Source organism: Eptatretus burgeri, chromosome 1 (assembly GCF_056783735.1).
Source record: "Eptatretus burgeri isolate ZD-2024b chromosome 1, Ebu_testis_v1, whole genome shotgun sequence".
Classification (NCBI taxonomy): domain Eukaryota; kingdom Metazoa; phylum Chordata; class Myxini; order Myxiniformes; family Myxinidae; genus Eptatretus; species Eptatretus burgeri.
Window position 1 is genome coordinate 52,903,772 of NC_140961.1, and position 20,691 is coordinate 52,924,462.

Here is a 20,691-nt window from a genome sequence, read left to right on the forward strand (position 1 = left end):
AGCCTCTCCCCTCTCCTCAGACCTTGACAAAATCACAAACTGGTCAAACACAATTTTGCTCATGCATCCATATTGTCCACACTTTGCGTTCTCCCTTACCCCTACTCGTTACCTGTATCCCTTGTTTGTCTGTTTCTGACTACTTTCTCCCTCTACCCTGCAGTTGTTTACCATTTCTCCTGCTGTTCCCTTTGTTATGTTGTGTTCTGATTTGTTCTGTGTAATTGCTCTTTTACGAGCCTAGACCATGTCAAAAAAACAATTTTTTTTTTTTTAATTTTATGTAATTTTATTTTACTTAATTTTATTCCCCCCTGACAATGATGGCATAGTTTAACAGAAACTTCCTGCAGCTGTGCCAGATATGTTTTTATTTGTCATATTATGGTTCATAAATGAAGCTTAGTGTAATAATCCATCTCACTTTGGAACCACATATGTGTTTGCAGCAAATAAGATATACGGCCAGGAGTATTTATTATATATGCTCACCGAAACTGCTAAGATGAAAATATATTGGCAGGAAAATGACAATACACTTGGAATTTGGTTCGGTAAACTATATGTAGCATGATATTTCAAAAAGTTATGGACGGATTCGGACAAATCTTAGTGGACAGGTTGGGTGTGTGACAAGGACGAATTGATTAGATTTTGGTGAAGATCCGGAGACTGATCCTACACTAGAATTTTTAAAGCAATTCCTCACCATTGAGAGATGGGGCCAAAATCGATATCTAGCATGATATCTCAAAAAGTTGCTGAGGGATTCGGACAAAACTTGGTGGATGAGTTAGGTCAGTGACAAGAACAAGCCTGAATAGATTTTGGAGGTCCAGATCCGGATCCGGCCCATCAGTGGGAAACAAAGCATAATCTGTTGAGCGTGATGGAGATATGCGCTCTACCGAGTGCCATTCTCGTTATTTTTGAATAAATAGTCGAGGCGCATGCAAGAGCTCGTACACTGAACGGATCAGGGCATAACAGACAAAAACTAGACGCAAAACACGCATGCATGGAGAAGGAAACTCCAACGAGGAAAACTGGAAAATTAGGATGAGGGATTTGGGTGGAGTTAATGAGGGTAGAAAAGATCATGGTTTTGGATTGGCGAAGATCTGAGATTGCAGTGAACAGCAGTCTTGAAGAGTGAACCTTTAAAAAATTGAAAATGACAAAAGAAAAAAAAAAGCATGTGTGACCTGATCCTTCCATCTGGTGACATGTGAAAATGAAGCAGTTCCACAAGATATAGTGACAAGAAAAAGAAAAGAACAAAACACTAATAATTTAAGTGTCTGAAAACAATTAATTTGGTGTAAAGAAACCTGAAAATAACTAAAACAAGTAAAAAAATGACAAAATGTCATAACCCCCATTGTTTTATTAATTTTGCTGCAGGGAGTTAAAGGGCTAGCCCATGTTTATGTACAACTAAAATGGCCACCAGTCTACTAGTCGGCCATATTTGATCAGATAACAAAATGAAGTCAAGTGCATGTGTATGACAGCATGGACTGTGCTTGTGCCAAGTTTGAACAAAATCGGACCATGATTTTCTGCACATACCTCTGCCACACATTGCCTGATCCACGAGAACATATCAGGCCCAATACATTTTTGAAATATCATGCTATACAGTACTACATAGCTTTTGGCCCTATCTCTCAATGGTGAAGAATCAGTCAAAAAATTCTTGTCGTCAGATCCAAATCTGGACCTTCACCAAAATCTAATCAGTTCGTCTTTGTGACACACCCAATGTAATCAGTTCATCTTTGTCACACACACAATCTGTCCATAAAATTTCATCCGGATCTGTCCAGAACTTTTTGAGATATCCTGTACACAAACAAAAACAAACAAATAAACAGACAGAAAGGGGTGAAAACATAACCTCCTTCACCTTCGGTGGTGGAGGTAATGAGTGCATAGCAGTGAATGTGTCGTAAATATGGGGACCGTCATAAGTTGAAACAATTTGAAAGAACACCTGCGATGTGAGGAAAGGGTAATGCATGGGGTGATGGGGATGTCATGGCAGGTGCACTTTTCACGTTGTATCCATGTATAATTTGAAATACTATCTTTGGTATGACTTATGACTGATGTTTGCGAAAGATCATCACCGCACTCCTCAAACGCTTTTCTTTTATGCACTCTTCACCAGGTCATTTTGTTATCTGATCAAATATGGCCGACTAGTAGACTGGTGGCCATTTTAGTTGTACATAAACATGAGCTAGCCCTTTAACTCCCTGCAGCAAAATTAATAAAACAATGGGGGTTATGACATTTTGTTGTTTTTTTTACTTGTTTTAGTTATTTTCAGGTCTCTTTACACCAAGTTAATTGTTTTCAGACACTCAAATTATTATCAGTGTTTTGTTCTTTTCTTTTTCTTGTCACTATATCTTGTGGAACTGCTTCATTTTTACATGTCACCAGATGGAAGGATCAGGTCACACATGCTTTTTTTTTTCTTTTGTCATTTTCAATTTTTTTAAGGTTCACTCTTCAAGACTGCTGTTCACTGCGATCTCAGATCTTCACCGATCCAAAACCAAGCTGTTAGTGAAGGCTCATGGAAGAGCGAGAACACTGAATGGATCAGGAAGCAACAAGGCAAAAGGAACAGTAGAGAGGGGGGGGGTATACCAATAGTTTTGGTGGAAGTCGGCCATATTTGATATGCATCATGATATGATATGATAGCATCACAAATATGCTAAATACCAACTCCTGAGTGTCCTTCTAGTTTGCTTTGTAAAACGTAGCTAAACAATCTGTATAATGTGGTGAAACTATTCTCCCAGCAGTACGAGTTATTACTTGAAACTTTCACTCTCCATCTCCAGGTTTCTGATGAGCTGTTTGTACTCCTCATGAGCCGCCGACTCTTCTGCAGCGTGGGACGTACCCAACGCATCCTCTCTTTCTTCCCTGCCTTTATCTATGAGAATCTACATGTGCAACCACGAACATATCTGTATCTTCACTTAATCATGTTGAAATGGTTCGAAAATGAAACTGATGAAAGGTAGTGTAAAACTGATTTTTGTGTAATAATGATTTGTGTTTTTATTTTTAGAGAGGGGAAGGGAAGGGGCTCTCAATTCACTTTATCATAGTTTGTTGCAGTTGTAATACACTTAACCGAGGGTCATTTAATGCACAGAAAACTCCTGGTTTTAAGATGTGCATCTTACTTTAACTCAAAGATCATTGGATCAGCGTGATAAACGTCAGAATTAAGGACTTGAATCTCACTATAATTCACCATCTGTCTATTCCCAGGTAGCGTAAGAACGGCTGAACCGATCGCAACCATTTTTGGGGTGTTTAATCCTGGGACCTCTTGGAATAAAATAGGCATAAATATAATAACATGACCCCCTTGATGGCTCCCGTAGGGAGCAGGTGCTTCTAGTCGTTAAAAGGTGATTTGATAAGAAGGCAAAAACAACCATCAAAAAAATAAATAATCACCAAAAATATTTGCTGGTAGTATGGCAGAGAGGTATGCATGCATACTCTCCTCTGAGCTGTCTAACCTGGGTTTGAATCCCGAGCCAGCTATAAACTGCCATCCCGGTGTTTTGCATGTAGGGTCATTCATCAGTGTGAGTTCCGTCCCTTGGATGGACATTAAACTGGGCATTCCGTCCGCCAGCATTAGTTGGTGTACTAGGCCTAATGTTGGCTTAATGATTAAGGTGTTTGGCTTAAGATCCTAGGGTCTTGAGTTCAAGCTCCTGTCAGGCTGTTGAATTAACACCAGGTAGGGTTGACTCAGCCTGTCATCCTTCCAAGGTCGGTAAAATGAGTACCAGCTTGCTGGTAACAGGGGCATTGAATCAGTAGCACAGCCACACCTCAGAAAATGATGCAGCCAAGCAGCCACAGGCTGCATACAAATAAATAATAACTTGGTGGACGTTAAACATCCCACAATGTCCTTCCTGATGAGTAGGCGAGCTATCGCTGGCACCATGAACAAATTCCAAAATTCCTGTCTAACCTGCAGGGGTTCCTCTCATAAGTTTTCTCAAATGAATCCAATGATGCAACCAGGAGCTACAGACTGCATACAAAATGAAAGAATGACCCACAAATAAAAAATAGGATCAAAAGAAAAAAAAACATGTTCTTGTATTTATGTTATTTTACTATCTGGTGTCTGCAACTCACATCGGTTATAATTTCTCCTTACGTGGATATCAAAAGGCAGAATGAGATCCTCACCCAAAGTTTGCCTTTGTACTCGTATTCTATTGCTCTCCTGACTCTCATATTTCATCTCGACGTGCACGTGCCATATAGCAGCAACCCTGTTCCTACGAGAGATCAACAACCAGGCTGCCTCCTTGGAAAGCACCCTTTTTCTTTTTCTTTTTGTGGTGGTTCAACTCTATCGAATAACCCCTGCACATCCTTCGGTCATACAATCAGCTGCAGATTTTCACTCTTTCAAAATAGAGGGTCATGCCACAGACCATGAAGGCTTGCTGCAAAACACCACAATGATATTTTCGGGGCAGTGGAAGCATTAAAGTAAAAACAATACATCACTTTGATCTGAATCCATTGACATTGATCATTGAGAGAAGCAGTTCCTTGTCCAACATCATAAATGTGCTAAATACCAACAGCCCCTTTCAGCACATCATAATTTATCGGATTTAATTGATTTTAGAAAACTTGTGATCAGCATAACCTCCAGTATATGTCTGCAATCAGCCTCCGGTAGAGGTGCAGTCTTTGGGGCTCCTTGGAATAACGTCTTCCATGACCTTTTCTGGACTGGTCACGTGTCCGATCTGGCTTCCAGGGCAGGTGCCTCAGAATCCTTCACAGAGCTAAATCATTCCTCGGCCAGTCTCAGCTTCACAGAGTGTACGTAGCCCTTCATCTGCAGTGCCATCGAGAGAACGGATGAACTCTGCGAGCTGTTTGTCAACTTTTCCTGTCTACTTACATGCTCATTGTCCACTCAACCCACTCAATTACCTTGTCCTGTGTGCATGTCCATAATTATGCTGCCTGCGTGTTCATTCCTTACGAATTTCTCCGACCTCCCTTGTATGCTAACTCCCTCCACTTCTTCGCTACGTCAACGTCACCCCTCTGTCATTCAGCTATCCCATGAGCCTCGACCTCTGTAAAGAAAAGTGTTTTATGTTGTTAAGCACTGGCATAAGATTGTACAAACATGACTAAAGGCCACATATATTTCCAAAACCATGTATTCTACAAAAAATGTGCTGTTAATGGATAATGTTCTGACAGCTGCCATGAGAATTGATTTTGTTGGCATAAGTGCAATGTTACAAGCTGCCACTTTGCTAAGCTGCTCGCTATGTTGCTAAATGCTCAACGACTCCACTTTCCCGTCAACTAACCTCTCCGCACCCTCCACCATCCCTACTCCCACATTCCCACCCTAACTTTATTTTCCTTTGTTCTGGTCCTATCGTGCTTCTAATCATTATTTATACGATAGTTCAGATTCACAGCAACTCTCAGCTCAGGAATTATGAATGGCTTTGTTTGCATTGCTCTTAAATGAACTCTTTTGCATTGCTCATATTATGTACTCACAAAAAGCAACAAAACTTTTGATGCTCGTGTTATTATTATTTTTGGGATGTTCAAACGTGATCATATTTAAGAGGAATAGAATATTGATCTATATACTCCATAAACAAACACGACATCAGTATAAACCAAAGTCAAGTTTTTATTTTAATGGGAAAACATGTCCATCCGAAATGATTGTATCAATTGGCAACGATGCCAATCCAAAAATGATCACAGACCAGTTCAAATCCAGAGACAAGTTCAACGGGAATCGAGACTGGAGATCGTGCAGTGCAGTCCAAAGCAGTGGTTTTGTGGTCCTGAAGTGCAGCGTCGGCGACACATGCATGGTATCGACGGACGGTCTCGTCCGTAAAGATGAAGTTTGCACCTTGCTATTAGGGCCAGAGGAATGATGACATTCCTTTCACTGACGAGTCACAACGGTGACTGAATGATGACAAACCAAACACATAAAAGAGGTTCAATATGCATGTCCTGAAGGTGTGAGGAGAAATTGATGGACAGACTGTTCAATGGTTGTAATTGAATCTTGCTATATTGACATTCCAATAATGTTGACAGCTTTCAATTCCATTTGACTTGAATAGAGTTACATGTGATGCTGGGGGGCCAGCCAAAAGGGAGGTGCCATACTTCATTGAGCTACGGACAAAGGCGTTTTGTAGGCTGAGTGTAGTTCTCGTCTTTTCAAGAAATGCCTTGGAACGACGTAAGATACCCAGTCTGTGGCTGACTTTGCAGGCCAGCTTTGCGGTGTGGTTCGCCAATGAGATGCCATGGCTGATGCTGAGGCCGAGAGGTACAAGAGGCTGAACAGCTTCCAGTAACTTTCTTTTGGTTAAACTCCGAAAATCCATGGTCATTGCACCCCTCCACCCTTTTGTTCCACTTTTCTCCTGTTCGTTGAATTGCCTTCATGAGGATGTTCAATTGCACTCTCCCCCCACCCCAGAGCGTCGAGCAAGTGGTGCCCCACCATCTCACGTAATCCCTCATCTATCCTTTGGATATTTTTTACTCCATGAACCCTACCTAAGTCAACCCTCCTACTTGCAGGTTGCTGCGTTTTCTTCCCTCCTCTGTAACCTCTTTTCCTGTTCATTTATCCCCTTGTTTGTTGAGTCCAAATGTGGACCCACTGCCCCACTGTCAGTTTGTTGCCTATTTTCCATCTATCAGCTTGCCCTTCCATGAGCCTTGATCTTGCATTAAAAAATACTGTAATTTGGATACAGTGTATGTTTGAGGTTTTCTCCTACCTGCTTCGTTTTATATTTACCATAGACAACTCGTTTGGGTTTCATATCAAAAAGATTATGGATGGCTATTATAGTTTATCTCTGGAGAACAGATTAGAACAAGAGTGCAAGTGAGCACAATACATGCCGGAACAAGAAGGAACATACAGAATTGTGCTACTACATGGAAAACAGCATCCTGGTTGCCATGGCAACCACTTTAGATGACGAACGTATGTCACGACACACCATCTCCACAGTCTGTACTTATGTACCAAATATGAAACGTGAAAGTTGAAAACTTTGGGAGTTAGAGTGCGGACAGGAATGGACGAACGGCCAGACAGACAGACAGACAGACAGACAGACAGACAGATGGACGGACGGATGACTGGTATCACATAATATGCCCCGATATATTCTCTCCTACCTGCTTGGTTTTATATTTACCATAGACAACTCGTTTGGGTTTCATATCAAAAAGATTATGGATGGCTATTATCGTTTATCTCTGGAGAACAGATTAGAACAAGAGTGCAAGTGAGCACAATATATGCACCGAACAAGAAGGTATATGCAGAATTGTGCTTCTACATGGAAAACAGCATCCTGGTTGCCATGGCAACCACTTTAGATGACGAACGTATGTCACGACACACCGTCTCCACAGTCTGTACCTAAGTACCAAATATGAAACGTGAAAGTTCAAAACTTTGGGAGTTAGAGTGTGGACAGGAACGGACGGACGACCGGTATCACATAATAAGCCCCGATATATATATATATATATATATATATATATATATATATATATATATATATATATATATATATATATATATATATATATATATATATATATATATATACATACATACATACATACATACATACATACATACATACATACATACATACATATATATATATATATATATATATATATATATATATATATACATATATATATATATATATATATATCGGGTGTATAAAAAGTCCAAATGGTACCAAACAGCAAGGAGTCCAAGCAACAGTAGAAAAAAAGCACAGTGAGTGAGCGATTCATCTTTTTCTGTAAAGGTACTTTAAAGAGTCAATGCATGACTGAACCAAAGATAAATGATGCTGTCTGCCAGAGACAAAGTACTTTTAAGTAACCGAGGTTGATGCTTTGTGGCCCAGATGTCCCAGCGCAAGACAAGACCAACCCATAAAGATGTTCAATATATTCAGTGCATGTCCTACAAGTAACAGGATAAATTGAAAGATGGACTGGGCAATCGTTTTCATTGAACGCTGTTAGAGTGAGATGTCTTGAATCAGATGTCCTCCAGAGGGAAGAGAAACTTGTAAGAGGAACTGGGCACTCAATGCAACTGAATAGACCTAGAAGAATATAAATCAAGACTGGTAGTTATGCTCTGAATTTACAGCTGGATACACAAGGAATAACAATCATTCCTTCTTATGTAGATTGAACTTTTTATTGAGATGCAAGTGTATTTAAATAAATTAACCTTAAAGGAAATGTAAATTTAAATTCACGGGACGTTGCCATGGCATGTGAGAACAAGAACGGCACTCGGTAGAGTGCATATACCTCCGCCAGGCTGAACAGTTTACGTTTTGTATCCCACCGATGGGCCAGATCTGCATCTGAACATTAACCAAAATTGAAATCAGTGTGTTCCGGTCACCTGCCCAACTCATCCACCAAGTTTCGTCCGAATCCGTCCATAACTTTTTGAGATATTCTGCTCAAAGTCAGACAGACAGTCAGGGGTAAAAACATAACCTCTGTCTACCTTCGATGGTGGAGGTAATGAGGACAACTGGTGTTTAGGATAAAAGTAATGGTACAAAGTTGTATCAAGTTCTCAGATAGTGAGAATGTGGTATACTGCCATCCTTAAAAGTGCAGAAGGAAGTAGCAGATGCAGTAACTGCTGTTATTTATCTTCTATGAACCTCGCTGTTGGCAAGAGAAATAAAGGAGATTCAAAGTAAAAAAATCAAAAAATTCTAAATGAGTTGATGGACAAAATATGGTGGATTCTGGCAGAGTTGCTCTCTGTGGTCAAGGTAAAGCTGTCGATGCATGCAATGGTTAAAGTAATGCAAGTAAATAGTAAAATGTTAACCAGTAGAAATGGCATCCTTTATGCATGACTTTCATTGAAGATAAGCTCAGATAACAGACACTGATGGAAACCTTCTCACCTATTCGCTTGACATATTTTACAGAAGTGGCAACAAATTGATTAAATTGCAGGACAAAATGTTGAAGCTTCGACCCATGACCAATGATGACTTCCCTGGTGCTTTCAATTATCTTTGGGTGAGCAAAACATAAAAACATGAAAAACACACCCGAACAAACAATCATTTTAAGTTAAGGGCAACAGCCCAAGGAACACATGACATTTCAAGGTTTCCATAATATATTTTACAGCTTTTTTATATAACATGATTGTTTGCCATGTTTTTATAACAGTTTCATAATGCGATTGTGTTTCTCGGAAGGATATCATGGTTGCGTGCTTGCAGTCATCTGGTCCTAGCTTATAGTCACACTGGAGCTTCAGCAGACTATAAATTTATGTTCTGACACATACAGCACCAGAATGAAGTATCGGACTGAGCTCAACTCTTTAAACCTGATGCCAGATAGTATCGGTATTGTGTAAAATCATTGGCCTTGTTTTACATTCCACTTGTTATTACAACACAAGGTGTAATTCGTCTTAAACATTACAAATAAATATCATGCGATTTTTCTCATTTTTCCTCTAATATTGTTATTGGAACAGTGAAGAATATCTGATTAATTTACGACACAATGCCAACATACTTTCTTCAACTTATTTTCTGAACAAAAGTCAAGACTTGTGCTTTGTGAGCGAATCTCGGCAATAAATTTGCAAGAAATATGCTGAAACAAGTAAGGTTATGATTTTCTGTGATAATTTATGAAGAGCATAAGAGATTGGAAATAAACAATTAACTTCACAATCAGAGATATCAGCGAGTGCGACAGCCTGGAGAAAAGAAAATGCGATCATTCTGGCACGACTTTGCAATGCGAAGTATGTTGTATGGTACGGCGGGACATGAGTCCTAGTAGAGGTAAAATACCCATGTCAGAAATAACAGAAATCTACAAGGTCTTCACAATGTTTGTGTAGTCAACAGCTGTTCCCGTTTATTGTTCACAGCTAGTACATACCATGTATGTCAGCAGGTGCTTACCTGACATATTTGGTGGAAAACGATTGCATTGTTATTTTTTTGAATATGGTTGTTTTCGTTCAGCTGAGTGCCTTTCCCCGTCATATCCTACTTCAGAGAAGTTGTAAAATTACTGTCCTAAGCATCGCATGCAATTCTTTTTTTGGGATCGTTAAGGCAACTCAAAGTCCATTCAAGTTATGAACATCTTACATTCACAGTAACTTCACTGTTAGAGTCTTTAAGAATCTCAGCAAAGCGACAAACAGCTTCATTCAGTGTACATTAAAAACATACCAAACTAACATACTATGTCGGATTTAATGTTGTACGTGCGACAACTGAAAATGGTATGAAAATACACGCAATGTTGCCTGACCCATTAACAGCCAAATCAATAAAACTCTATTCACAGCAGTACGAGTTGAGTTCAAATCCCAAGGCATTTACTTTCACTCCAGCAACGCATGGAGAAATGTCTGAGTGTGTCCTTCTGGCATCCAAGTTAAGTGGCTAAGCGCAAGTAAAAGAAAGACGGATAAAATTGGCTTCTTAATATGTGGTGTATCATAATACAAGTGGTTGTGCTATGACCTTTAATTGTGGTATCTTTTAAAAAAATTGCACATTAAAACTCGAAGGGCACTCGGTAGAGTGCATACCTCCGACACGCAATGCCTGATCCATGAGAACATATCAGGCCCAATACATTTTTGAAATATTGTGCTATATAATCGATCATTGTTGGCCGTCTCAATGGTGAAAAATGACTTTAAAAATTAAATAACTCTCGTATCCGGATACGGATTTGGATCTTCACCAAAATCTCATCAATTAGTCCTTGTCACACACCCAACCTGTCCAACAAGTTTGGCTGAATCCACCCAGAACTTTTTGAGATATCGTGCTATATATTGGTTTCGCCCTATCTTTCAATGGTGAAGAATAACTTCAAAAATTATCAGATTGGGATCCAGATCTTCACCAAAATTGAATCAATTCTTCCTTGTCACACACCCAACCTGTCCAATAAGTTTGGCTGAATCCGCGAAGAACTTTTTGAGATATCGTGCTATATATTGGTTTCGCCCTTTCTTTCAATGGTGAAGAATAACTTCAAAAATTATCAGATTGGGATCCAGATCTTCACCAAAATTGAATCAATTCTTCCTTGTCATACACCCAGCATGTCCACCAAGTTTTGTCCGAATCTGTCCACAACTTTTTGAGATATTGTGCTGTATATCATTTTTGGCCCGATCTCTCAATGGTGAAGAATCACTTTAAAATTCTAGTCGCCGGATCCAGATCTTCACCAAAATCAAATTAGTTCGTCCTGGTTGAATGCCCAACCTGCCTACCAAATTTCATCCAAATTCGTCCACAACTTTTTGAGATATCCTGCACCCAAACAGACGAACAAACAAGAAAAAGACGTCATGCAGAGCACAATGCTTGCAAAATCCACCCCCCTCTCCAAAGATTGCCATGGATACATCAAATTGTCCATTTGATTTATATTAAAATTGAAATCTTAATCAAAGCCAGGTCAATCGGATGAAAATTGATTATTTTTCAGATTGAAATTAATTATTTTATAAGTTTGACTTGAGTTGAGCTTTTGACCTCAAATAGTTGTTTATGCAATTCAGTGACACAATATGCAAATCCTCTTCAATTTTCAAGTCAATCAGATGAAAAATGACGATATTAGAAATTTGACCTTAAAAAATCAATAGGCTTCTCAGTTGAGACTACCTCTACAACTTGGTGAAGTTTCATGTCAATTAGTTTAGAATTGTGACCTGCAGGTGATTGACAAACAGACAAACAGACAATAACAAAATCGACGAACCAATATACTTGAAAAAAAAATCTTCGATTTTGCAAGTAACAAACAGACAGACAGGAGAGGGGTGAAAACATAACCTCCTTCACCTTTGGTGGTGGAGGTAAATATATATGGGACTTTAAACATTGTATTGGAGTTAAAGATCTGCCTGGAAGTTTCAAACTGGGATTTAAAACATTTAACCATCAATGGAGATCATGAATTGTTGGGTTAATACTTCACATTTAAAAGCCATTAAAAGTAATTTTTGTGGAGCACTTTTTTCTTTATCTTATTTTTAGATCCTTGTGGAGGATCTCTAAGTCTAACTCACGTTGTTGTTCTTGTGGACTTTTTTGTTTCACAGCCTCCAGTTTTCATCGAAACTTCCTGAAACTTGGCATATATATATATATATATATATATATATATATATATATATATATATATATATATATATATATATAAATATATATATACATATATATATATATATATGTATATATATATATATATATATATATATATATATATATATATATATATATATATATATATATATATATATATACACATATATATATATACATATATACATGTAGAAATACCCTGCGCAGACAGTAACCATCTCCGATTTTGGAAATTCCTCCTAGAAAAAAAGTTATGACGTCAAAATATCTCCACTAGTGGAAATCGCCTAAAAAATTATCTCCAAAACTAGGTAGCTTTTTGAATTCTGTTTGCGGGAATCGAACAGGGCATTAGCAGAGATGAATTACCATACATATACGTAACTATGACGTCATATCAATTTTTATGACGTCATTCCTATTTTTTGACATCTTTTGTTTCACAACTCAGAGTTTTCATCGGATCTTCGTGAAACTTGCCATGTATATGCAGAAAGCCCACGCGCAGGCAGTAACCATCTCCGATTTTGGAAATTCTTCCTAGAAAAAAGTTGACGTCATAATATCGCCGCTAATGGAAATCGCCGATACCATTATCTCCAAAACTAGACAAGCTGTTTGAATTTTGTTTGTGGGAATCAAGCTGGGCATGAGCACAGATAATTTATCGCAAACCTGATACATCACAATGACGTCATATTCGTTTTTATGACGTCATCATTAAGAGGATGAGGATATTCGCTCATTTGAGCTTGTTTTATGTAGATATTGAAGCTCTTGGAACAATGTAATTACAGCAAGGCAATGAGTCAACAGACCAGAAGAAGCTGACAATCTTGGTCCCCGCCATTTGGATGGTATGACGAATAGATCTGTGTAATATGAAAGATAAATCTTCAACAGTTTTTGAAATGTCACGAATGCAAGCCAAGTTACCGAAATGGTTGCCATGGCAACACAATTCAGCCAATCAGTGCTGTGACCGGTTGAGATTATGTCATGATGACTAGATATCTGCAATATGAAAGCTAAATGTTCAACAGTTTTTGAAATATTGTGTTCATAAATTAAAGTGCATTGACAGATGATCGGTCGGTTGGTTGGTCGGACAGAGCTCATTCTCCTGTCCCCGTCTCCAACCTTGTTGGAGGGGCACAGGACAACAATGAAATGACCTTTGAGTCCTTGATTTCAGTTTTACTGCAATGGTTAGGAACAGGCAATTTCTTGCCAGTGGGCCGTTCTTCTTTGCTTTTCAAATGATGATTTTCTTCCATTGTGTTTTATACAACGGCTAGCGTGGATCGGCTCGCTACCCACGCCTCTTCAGACGTCGTTGCAGAGATCGACGTCACAGGTTTTCTGTGTTGTCATGATTTACACCAATCATAATGCAAGCATTTCTTTTCTACAAATGTATTTGAAATATTGGTGATATTATATTTATTTGAAATTAAATTTGTGATATAAAAAGGTCCAAGTGGTCAAAATGGTCAAGAGTAAAAGCTGTCTAATCTGTCTGAAGGGTGTAAGGGGTCTAAATGGTGGTAAGGTCTAAGGGGTCCAGAGGGTCTTGGGGGTATTTTGGGTTCTCTGGGTCTTCAAGGTCCTTGGTGACTTTTGGGTTTTCATGCTCTTTTGGGTCCTTAGGGGTCTTGAGGAATTAATGTACAAACAGGACACAATTAATAGGCATAGTCTTCACAGACTGACAGATAGTTTTCATTTTTATATACACTCAGTGTACAAAACATTAGGAACACCTGCTCTTTCCATGAAATAGACTAATCAGGTGAATCCAGGTGAAAGCTATGTACGATCCCTTATTGGTTGCACCTGTTAAATCCACTTCAAACAGTGTAAATGAAGGGGATGAGACTGGTTGAAGAAGGATTTTGGAGCCTTGAGACGATTTAGGCATGGAATGTGGATGTGTACCATTCGGAGGGTGAATGGGCAAGACAAACGATTTAAGTGCCGTTCAACGGGGTATGGAAGGAGGTGCCAGGTGCACCGATTTGAGTGTGTCAAGAAACGCAACGCTGCTGGGTTTTTCACGCTCAACAGTTTCCCTTGTGTTTCAAGAATGGCCCACCAACACAAAGGACATCCAGCCAACAGCAGGCCATTGGTTGAAAACGGTCTTTGATGAAAGAGGCCAAAGAAGGCCGACACAAATTGTGCAGAGCGACAGACGGGCTACAGTTAGTCAACAGACAGTCCAGCACAACATTGGTGCCGGAAGACCCATAAAAGAATGCACAGCTCATCGTGGCTTGACACGAATGGGGTATGGCAGCTGACAACTCTACAGAATTACACTCCTTTGAGAAAAAAAACAAAACAAGAACCCGCAGTTGCAGTGAGTTAAGGAACAAAAACACTGGGCACTGGAGGATTGGAAAAACATTGCCTGGTCTAATGAATCCCAGTTCCTGCTGTTTCATGCTGATGGGATGATTTGGTTATGGAGAAACCCACATGAGTACATGCATCCATCATACCATGTGTCATCATTGCAGGGTGGTGGTGATGGTGTGATGGTGTGAGGGTGTGGGGCATGTTTTCATGGCACACATTGAGCCCCTTGAAAAAGTGAAGCAACGTTTGAATGCCACAGGATATCTGAACATCATTGCCAATCAGGTGCATCCGTTCATGACAGCAGTGTATACATCTGCAAATGGATTTCTTCAGCAGGATAATGCCCCGTGCCACAAGGCTAGGATTGTCGAGGAATGGTTCCATGAACATGACAGTGAATTCAGCTTAATACAGTGGCCTGTCCAGTCGCCAGATCGCAATCCAATTGAGCATCTGTGGGATGAGATGGAATGAGCTATTCAGAGTAGAGATCCACTACCAGCCAACTTGACAACTGTTAGAAGCATTGGAGTCAACGTGGGCCAACATCCTTGTGGAACGCGTTTGACACCTTGTAGAGTCCATGCCCCGACAAAATGAGACTGTTTTGAGGGGAAAAAGGGGGTGCAACTCAATATTAGGAAGGTGTTCCTAATGTTTTGTACACCGAGTGTATAAAAGATCACAAATGGTCATTATGTATTAATTTTGGGTGTAACACAACAAAATGTTTCCACATTCTGTAAATGTCCAGCCACCTCAACATTGACAGTGCAAAAGCATTAATTTTCTACAAATTCAAACGTGCGGACAGGAGTGGAATCCATCCTGGTTTTGTCTTGTGTGAATATTTTGTTTTTCGAGAGTCAAATAGCATGGGAAAAAAAAGTACTGAACATTAAAATAACAAATGTCAATCTTTTTTCATGCATTATATAATGTGACATTGTCCATGCAATGTGCTGCTGAGAAGCAAACTTCTTGACACTGACGGGGTTATGCTTTTATATTATTGTACATTGTATGAAGTGAAGAGCTCCTGAGGGCCGTGGATAAGCTAAAGGAATGCGGTGCAGGGATTTTGATGCTCTTTGTGAATATCTCTTTTATTTCCAATCAAAAAGACCTCATTATTTTCAAGTGAAGAGTGTATGCCAGAAATTTGCACAGCATTTATTACCATATTAATTAAAGCTTTATTAAGCTATGGTCATTAAAAAGCAGCAACAGTGAAAGAGTACTTGACATTTAAAATTTTGAAACATTTTAACCATCAAGTTTCCCACAACTTCTAGTTATTCTTATTGTCGCATTTTGAACTTTTTTGATATATAAATGACTTCAGATGTTTCTATCTTACGAAATTCTATCTTTCTATCTTCAGACTTCTCTTACAAAGGTACTTACGCTTGCAGGCTTTGCGGTTGTCGATGGCCCGGTTGAGATCACGATAATATCCCTCCTTGCAGTAATGGCAGTGACGGCCGGCCGTATTGTGCCGGCAGTTGAGGCAGATGCCCCCACTTTTTCTTCCTGACAGCTTATACAGTTCCATGTTGAAGCGGCATTTCCGTGCATGCAAATTGCAGTTGCAAGCTAGAGTAGGAGTTGGAAGAAGCAAAAAATTAGAAATTAATGAAGTAGAAAGTATGACAACGTACCAACAACTTCAATTAGTATGCAAGATGATATCATTACTAGCATGGTACTCCCGCCCTCCCACCCTCCAGGCGAGAGTGGCCATCTCACACCTTCGGTGGGTAATTTATAATGGTGATATTTCCACAAAGTGATACTTTCTTCTGGAATATAGTGTACACTTGAAAAAAAATTGGGATATACTCTAACCATACTATAATGCCTTTGACCTATAAAATGAAACAAAAAATATTATTTTCCACAAAGTGATGTTTTCTAGGACACACTGTACACCTGAAAAAAAAGTTAAATCAATTAAAAAAAAAAAAAATTTAAGTTTTTGTATTGTTTTTTTCTTCCCCTCAGGGGAGGGGGCATGGGCTTGGTTAAAAACACTCAACATCAACCACACAACACCCCTTGACAAGACCCCCTCCAACAGCACTCCGTACACAATCACCCATAAATACTCAAACTACCTAAAAGTCCTATCAACATCCCCATACCCCTCGATCTCCATAACTTCCAGGTACCTCTCTAATTCTAATTTAAACTTATCTACTTTTTCTGTTGCCACTACCTTTCCAGGGAGGCCATTCCAGGCATTAACTACTCTCTGAGTGAAAGTCCCCTGCCTAACTACCATCTTATATTAACTCTCCTCTTCTTTACTCTCAGGCTATGGCCCCTGGTTCTATCACTGTCTACTCCGCAGAATAATTCATCTGCACTTATTTTATCTCCATCTTTCATTATCTTAAACATCTCTATCATATCTCCTCATAAAGGCGCTGTCACACCTTGACGATTTAGCCAGCGTATGCCGACTTATGAAAAATTTGTCTGAAACGCCGGCACACGTCGAATACGTTATGGGTAAGTTTGTATACGTTAAAAGCATGCTGAAAAACACTGCCATATGTCGTAGTACGCTGGCTTTCATCGTTGTACTTTGCGGTTGTCCTCAATTTTTAGCATGCTTGAAATTTTACGATGTATGCCAGCGTATGACTCACACGGTCCGCTACGCTGGCCATAAGTTGTAGGCACGTTATGCAATCGTTGACACACGTTACTTGTAAATTACTCATAAGTTGAAACACGTCCAGGTAATGTTTAGCATACCCAAAACTTATTTCTAACCTATGAGTAACGTGTTGTAGGCACGTTACATGATCGTTGACACGCGTCGAGGCACGTCATGCAATCGTTGACACACGTCGAGGCATGTTACTTGTAAGTTACTCATAAGTCGAAACACGTCGAGGTAATGCTTAGCGTACCCAAAACTTATTTCTAACCTACGAGTAACGTGCTTTGAACCTATGTGTAACATACCTCCAACGCATATTGACGTATGTAGACGTATTTGATTGACGTCTTCCGGACGACCACAGAACTTACTGAACGTGTTTCTAATTTACAGCTACCATATTATGGCATATTGGCAGCGTTTAAAAAAAAAAACAATAACTTCCGATATTTCGTCATGTGCCATTACGTCACGTCCGATTGCCTCTTCAGTTTGCTCATGTCTTATTCTTAGTTCCTCCTCTGTGAACATTTTCTGTTTGAGGATATTGTCACGTCGAAACTTAAAAGCAAATGTCCGAATATATTTTAAAATTCGTGATAGACTAAAAAAAAAAAAAACAACAACAAAAACTTCAGATATTTCATCACGTGCCTTCACGGCGCAAAGGAGAAAAAAAGAAAATGTGCCTTGACGGAGAAAATAAGTTTCGGGTATGCTAAACATTAACTCGACGTGTTTCGACTTATGAGTAACTTACAAGGAACTTGTGTTGACGTGTGTCAACAATCGCATAACGTGCCTACAACTTATTCCCAGCGTAGCGGAACGTGTGAGCCATACGGCGAGTACGTCGTAAAATTTTCAGCATGCTTGAAATTTCACGACGTACGAGAGGTACCACGAAATATGACAGCATACTTCATCGTTTTTCAGCGTGCTCTTAACGTATACACAACTTACCCATGCCGTGTTCGACGTGTGCCAGCTTGGTTCGGCAAATTTTTCATAGGTCGGCATACGCTGGCTAAATCGTCAAGGTGTGACTGCGTGGTTGACACTTCCAATTCTCAGGCAGTTATGATTTAAATCGGCGTGCGGCAGGTTTTTAACAGGCTACGCCACGAGTTCGTCGGCGATACGTGCAGCGCGCTATGCCTAAGTTAAACTATCATTGGGCATAGGTTGTGAATGCCGACAACAGGTTAAGCATTCGTTGGTATAAGTTATGTATAAGACCACAAAACGTTCTGTGCCCGTTACTAATATGTTATGCATACGACCAACACGTTATGAATACGACCAAAGCTTAAAAAAAAAACATCAAAATTTCAGCGTCCGCCAACGTTTTACATACATTTTTATAAGTTGCCATTGCTGGCTAAATCGTCAAGGTGTGGCAGCGCCTTAACCACCTCCTTTCTGGTATATAAAGCCCGGAATCAATCAAGTAGCCCTGTGCTGAACCCTCCCTTTGGCATCTATGTCCGTCCTGAATTGTGGTGACCAAAACTGCACATAATATTGTAGATGAGGCCCTCACTCAATTCCTGTACAATGTTAACACCACCTCTTTTGGTTTATAAATGATCCCCCTCCTGATACAATGTAAAACCCCATGTGCTTCACCTATAGCTGCCTGGCATTGTGCTACCTGCTTACCTCCCATATCTATTACCACCCCCAGAACCTTCTCCTGTGCAACACTCTCCAAAATTACCCCTTACATCCTGTAATCTCTATTTTCATTGTTCTTTCCCATCCCCAACACCTTACACTTGCTCAGATTAAATTCCATCTGCCATTTTTTTCCCCAATCTATACAAGTATCAATACTTTCCTGAATCTGATCACCACCCCCTCTGCTATCCACATTATCTCCAGGCTTTGTCATCTGCAAATTTGGAAAGCCTACTCTTCACCCCATTATCCAAATCCTTGATGTAAATAATAAATCGTTTTTGTAGTTTTTGACTCTGGCCAAAGTAGGAATTACTCTGAATTTTACTTTTCGACATTCAATTCCTTCTACAATAAATGGATGAGGTTGAGTGTGAGGTTTTTATTTTTTTGTGGAGTTCCACTGGAGCTTTCTGATGTGGAGTGTGATGCACCAAAATTATCATCATGATCGCCTGAGTGAATTAGGCTAATTAACTACAAAGTACCTCGAAGAATTCTCATGTTTTAAACGCACACCATGTTAAGGTGTATGGAGCAGCTTAAAGATCCTTGGCATTCTAATCGATACTAATAAATGTCAAAGTGTGTCAGTGTGTCCAGTCAGTCAGTCAGAGTGTGTGTGTGTGTGTGTGTGTGTGTGTGTGTGTGTGTGTGTGTGTGTGTGTGTGTGTGTGTGTGTGTGTGTGTGTGTGTGTGTGTGTGTGTGTGTGTGTGTGTGTGTGTGTGTGTGTGTGTGTGTGTGTGTGTGTGTGTGTGTGTGTGTGTGTGTGTGTGTGTGTGTGTGTGTGTGTGTGTGTGTGTGTGTGTGTGTGTCCTCCGTAACTCCAAAACCATGAAGCCAAGTTGACTGAAACTTTGCATGCACACTAAGGGAACTCCAAGGGAGTGCAAGAGTGAAAATTGGGCATTTGGGTTCATTAAAACACCCCTTTTGAAGATAATTAACAGCCTTATTTAATTATATCTTTTATCAGCAGCATCCTCGGACACCTCGCTCTCCATAGGGTCTTAAGGCGTTTCCTGGGTTACCTCACTGGGCCCTGAAGCAGTCATGTTTTTTGGCCTACTCAACCATGCCTCAACTTGGAACAGACCACAATGATTTCTTAACGACAGTTCTTTTTTCCACTTTCCTCACTCATATTATCGAATGCCTATTCATCATACATACAAATCACTGGGTACATTGCAATGCTTATAAACACCTGGAGACAGCAGCGTTCATGGTTTCATTTCATTTCATTTCTGCACATGCCATAACCTCTATAATCCCTTGAACTAAGCCGAATTACAAAATTTAAGCTTCAGAATCGAATGAAGCAGCAGTTCCGACTGCTAAAAAAAAGTGTTATTTTGTCCAATTCGGACATAGTTTCTCATTTCAGGCATCTCTGGGAGGTGTTTAATATGATGGATTGGCGATTGCTAATTGCTTGCCAAGCCAGCTGTTCCTAAACAACCATTTTGTTGGAGCTCTTGCTTACGTGCTTAATAGTGGTGGGCAGAATTGATTCCAAAGTACTGCACTCGATTCCAATCATGGAATCAAAAGGAATCGAGTAGTGAACTGGAATCAATGTCGATTCAGAGTAATTCCTACTTCTTAGAAAGAAGCGGTTTTTTGGGGGGGGGGAATTATTTTCATCCCTGCTGGGC

General features: G+C 39.7%; 1 protein-coding gene across 5 annotated transcripts in view; it reads right to left on the reverse strand.

Moving 5' to 3' along the window:
* LOC147034488 (netrin-1-like) overlaps positions 1-20,691 on the reverse strand; it is a 224,726-nt gene that overhangs the window by 137,990 nt on the left and 66,045 nt on the right. For all 5 annotated transcript variants that reach the window (XM_085884117.1, XM_085884148.1, XM_085884127.1 and 2 more), the window contains one exon: positions 16,089-16,277. In XM_085884117.1, coding sequence (XP_085740243.1) covers positions 16,089-16,277 — 189 coding nt within the window. The remainder of the gene's footprint in view (positions 1-16,088; positions 16,278-20,691) is intronic.